The following is a 4,018-nucleotide window of genomic DNA, read 5'->3' on the forward strand; positions in this document are numbered from 1 at the left end:
ATACCGTCCATCGATTTCAATTAAATTGGATTAATACCACGAAAAATTATAAAATGATACATCCGTAATAAATAGAGGATAAAACTCCTAATTAATATATCCGTCAACTATTACATATCATTTAACTCAATAATTTAAAAGTAAAATATAACGGATACCAATGAAGAGTAAATTTAGCAATATATATCAATTTGAAGTTTTTTAAAGTATTAATCCTAGTTATTATCACTTTAGTTGTCGAACACAATTAATGGAGATTGTTGGTGGCCAGCTAGAGACCTCAAGGGTGCATGCCCTCCACGCCTCAGTTCATGGATCTTGCTCTATGCTGCAACTGAAGGAAAGACATAGAGGTCGAACGGTGGCAGGTGAGCAACAACAATCGACCGCTGGATAGCAAAGGCAACCGCGTGCAACGGAGGAGGCGCCGAACTCCGACCACCGATCACGGTGGAGGCCCTTTCGAGCTGCTTGAAGCAACAGGAATAGGGAGACGATCAAGCAGAAACGAGTGATTTCCTATTCAAGCGGAGGGAATGTTCCGTGACATGGTTAGGTTCGACCTGCGCCGAATGAATACAATCCATCGACAGATGGCCACCTAACGGGCAGTGGCCATGTTGCTGCTAGGCCTCAAGGAATTCAAAGTCGTGTCGACTTATGTGTTTGCACGTAGCTTCTGTGAATTAACCTTAATGCACGACATTTTCCAAGCAGGTGGAATGGCAAATCAATTTCGGAAAGACCGATGAAGTCCCCAACCGTTTAGGGCACGCCGCCACGTGCGCTGACCTTACTGTCCTAAGCGCTTACTGGCGCTCCCACATTCGTTAAGACCGCTTACTTGTATGTTCTCAAAGACCACCTCCTAGACTACGAAAATTCATAGGGAAGGAAAAAGTACCGCAACGCCCTCCTTCCCTCCTTTATTTTACGATACTGCCACTCGCCCTCGGCCTATAAATTCTCTCTTTCTCCACTCTCTCCTCCAACCCGCAAACCTCTGTTGCCCTACCTCCCTCCCTCCCTCCCTCCCTCCCTCTCCCTGCTTTCGCGTTCGCGAGAGTTCCCAGTTCCCGTGCGCTGCATTCTCACCCTCTTCGCCGGAGCAGTTCTTCTGGGTATACTCGGAAAAGGCGAATCAAGCACAGGTTTCATCTACAAATCCAAGGAAAAGTAAGCCCATGTGTCAATCTGAGTTCTGTTTTGTTCTGTTTTTATCGTCGTCCTCGTCGTCCTCGTCGTTGCGTACCCCGTTTCTGTCAGGTTTGTAGATTTCCCCGTGTGGTTTTACATGGGTCTTGCGTGCTGTTCCCCCGGAGCGGTTTTGTCTGATTATCGAAATGTTTGCAGATAGCAGCGTGGATGTTTTAATGGAGACCAAAGGTGGGAAAAAGAGTAGTAGTAGCAGTAATAGTAGTTCTAGTTCGTTGCACTACGAAGTCCCCCTCGGTTACTGCATTGAAGACATCCGTCCCAACGGTGGCGTTGAGAAGTTCCGATCTGCTGCTTACTCCGACGTACGTGTGTCGTTCTCATCTAATTCCCCATAAAGATCGAACCTTTGGTCTGTTGATGACGCCTATGTCCTCGTTCTCAATTTGTTATTTCTTTTCTTTTGATGTTTTGCAGTGCCTGAGGAAGCCATCCTGATACGCGCTCTCGCTAATGGCTGGTTCAGTAGAGTAGAATTCATCCCTCTAATCTCTCTCTTTCCCTCTCTGCCTCTCTCTGTCTCTCTGCTCCTCTCTGTCTCTGCGAAGAAATCGCTCTGCTTCGATACTGTTTCCTCAAGCTCAGGCTCTAGACGCAAATGGCCGTTTTAGACCAACCCATGAACGACCCACCGCCGCCCCACTCGCCGATCGGCTTCGAGGGCTTCGAGAAGCGCCTCGAGATCACCTTCTCCCCGCCGCCCCTCTTCGCCGACCCCTCCGGCCTCGGCCTCCGCCGCCTGACCCGCGCCCAGCTCGACTCCATCCTGGAGCCGGCCCGCTGCACCATCGTGTCCCAGCTCTCCAGCGCCGACCTCGACTCCTACGTCCTCTCCGAGTCGAGCCTCTTCGTCTACCCTCTCAAGATCATCCTCAAGACGTGCGGGACCACGAGGCTGCTCTCCTCCATCAAGCCCATCCTCCAGCTCGCCGAGCCTCTCGCGCTCACCGTCGACTCGGTCAAGTACTCGCGCGGCACCTTCATCTTCCCCGACGCCCAGCCCGCCCCGTACCGCAACTTCGCCGACGAGGTCGAGGTCCTGAACGGCTTTTTCGGTGGACTGCTCGCCGAGGCGTACGTGATCGGCGACCCGAGGGTCCCGAACCGCAGCTGGCACGTTTACTCGGCCGCACGCCGCCGCTCGGCTCCGCCGGCGGCGACGGAGGACGACGGGGCGGGCGGGATCACCCTGGAAATGTGCATGACGGGGCTGGACGAGAGCAAGGCGTCCGTGTTCTTCAAGAAGCCCGGGGTGGACCCAGACCACTCGGCGAGGCAGATGACGAAGCTGTCCGGGATATCGGAGATCATCCCTGGCCACACGATCTGCGACTTTGACTTTGACCCGTGCGGGTACTCGATGAACGGGATCGAGGGCGCAGCGTTCTCCACCGTGCACGTGACCCCAGAGAACGGGTTCAGCTACGCCAGCTACGAGGCCATGGGGATTGACCCGGAGTCCGTGAAGTTTGACGCGCTGGTCAAGCGGTGCTGAGGTGCTTCGGGCCCACCGAGTTCTCCGTCGCCGTCACGTGCGGCGGCGGTGGCGCCCGGGCCCACATCCTCTGGGCTGCCGCCGCGGCGGGCGTGGAGGGCTACACGCTCGAGAGGGCAGTGCAGCAGGCCCTCCCCGGCGGCGCGTGCTTGGTGTACCTGACGTACGCGAAAGAAGAAGGCGGCGCCGGCAGACGTTGCGCGGCCCGTGCACCCATGAAGTCACCGGCGAAGCAGTGCTGCTGGAAGGAGATGGCGGCAGAGGAAGTGGAGGGCGCAGCGGCGGCCGGCGACGGAGTGGCGGCGAGGCCCTGCATGGCTCCTGCTCTGGCCGGAATTACTAGCCAGTGAACAGAACACCTATTAGTTCATGTTTGCAGCGTGTTAGCGCTTGTTTGGTTTGTCAATCGGTCATGTCGGGATTTGTCCTTTTCCCTAGCGTCCTGAATTTTCTTCCCCCATGTTTCAACCTAAATTCATGGAATAATAATGATGTTTCCGGTCATCTCAACCTGCTCGGGCCTCGCTCGCTTTTATGAATTCGGCTCGTATCCCAATCTCTGCGATCGCGATTCGCGGGTCTTTTCGGCCGATCACGAGGGTCCCCTGATCTGCCACACGTCTGCGCTCGCGACATGTCTCGGGCTCCCACGTGTCCACGTGTTGGGTAGGAACCTTTTCCTTGTATCTGAGCATCTGGGTCGTGTCGTGTCGTTCGAGGTGGTCCGTGCGCACGAGCGAGGTCCGAGATCGTGCTGTCCGCGGCGTGCATCGTGGCTTAGGCCGTGAGGCCAACACGTGATGGGCGGGGCTCCCGCAGCATCGTGCGATCGCAAGGACCCTCCGATGCTGGTGAGAAGTGACGGGTGGGTGGGTGGGGAGACATTGATTCTTCTTCCCCGGTGGACCACACCCTCCTCGAGCCCCATCGAGAGAATCTCGGATTCGATCTCGCTTCTTCGGCATGAATTGCGTCATTGAAAGCGTGATGAAACGAATTCGATGTGGGTCCATTTTGTCCGACCTGAAGGAGCTGTTGTCCTTCTTGCTTTTTCTCATTTTCTTGGAGCCAGCTTCCATCCTTAACATTTTTCTTTTTCTATTGAATTTCTCATATCGTGCGAGCCAATCGGATGGGCTCCACATATAATGTGATTGCTCTTCATTGCGGGTTGAGACTTGAGCCTTCTCCACGTACTCCATTGTCATGGTATCGCCGCCATCCTATCCGGTCGCGATATCCAATAGCTCTTTTTCAAATATATAAGACAAAAAGGTTAAGATGGTGGTGAACCTTCTTTTAAGTGAT

General features: G+C 54.3%; 1 protein-coding gene across 1 annotated transcript; it reads left to right on the plus strand.

The window, feature by feature from the left end:
* Nucleotides 1-1,039: 1,039 nt before the first annotated feature.
* LOC104436011 (S-adenosylmethionine decarboxylase proenzyme) lies at nucleotides 1,040-3,220 on the plus strand. Its single transcript, XM_010048746.2, is given in 5 exon segments — nucleotides 1,040-1,176; nucleotides 1,354-1,520; nucleotides 1,633-1,646; nucleotides 1,810-2,699; nucleotides 2,702-3,220. Coding segments are annotated over 4 exon segments (1,410 nt in total). The 5' UTR covers nucleotides 1,040-1,176; nucleotides 1,354-1,373; the 3' UTR covers nucleotides 3,061-3,220.
* Nucleotides 3,221-4,018: the final 798 nt, after the last annotated feature.

This window comes from Eucalyptus grandis, chromosome 1, assembly GCF_016545825.1.
Source record: "Eucalyptus grandis isolate ANBG69807.140 chromosome 1, ASM1654582v1, whole genome shotgun sequence".
NCBI classification, from domain to species: domain Eukaryota; kingdom Viridiplantae; phylum Streptophyta; class Magnoliopsida; order Myrtales; family Myrtaceae; genus Eucalyptus; species Eucalyptus grandis.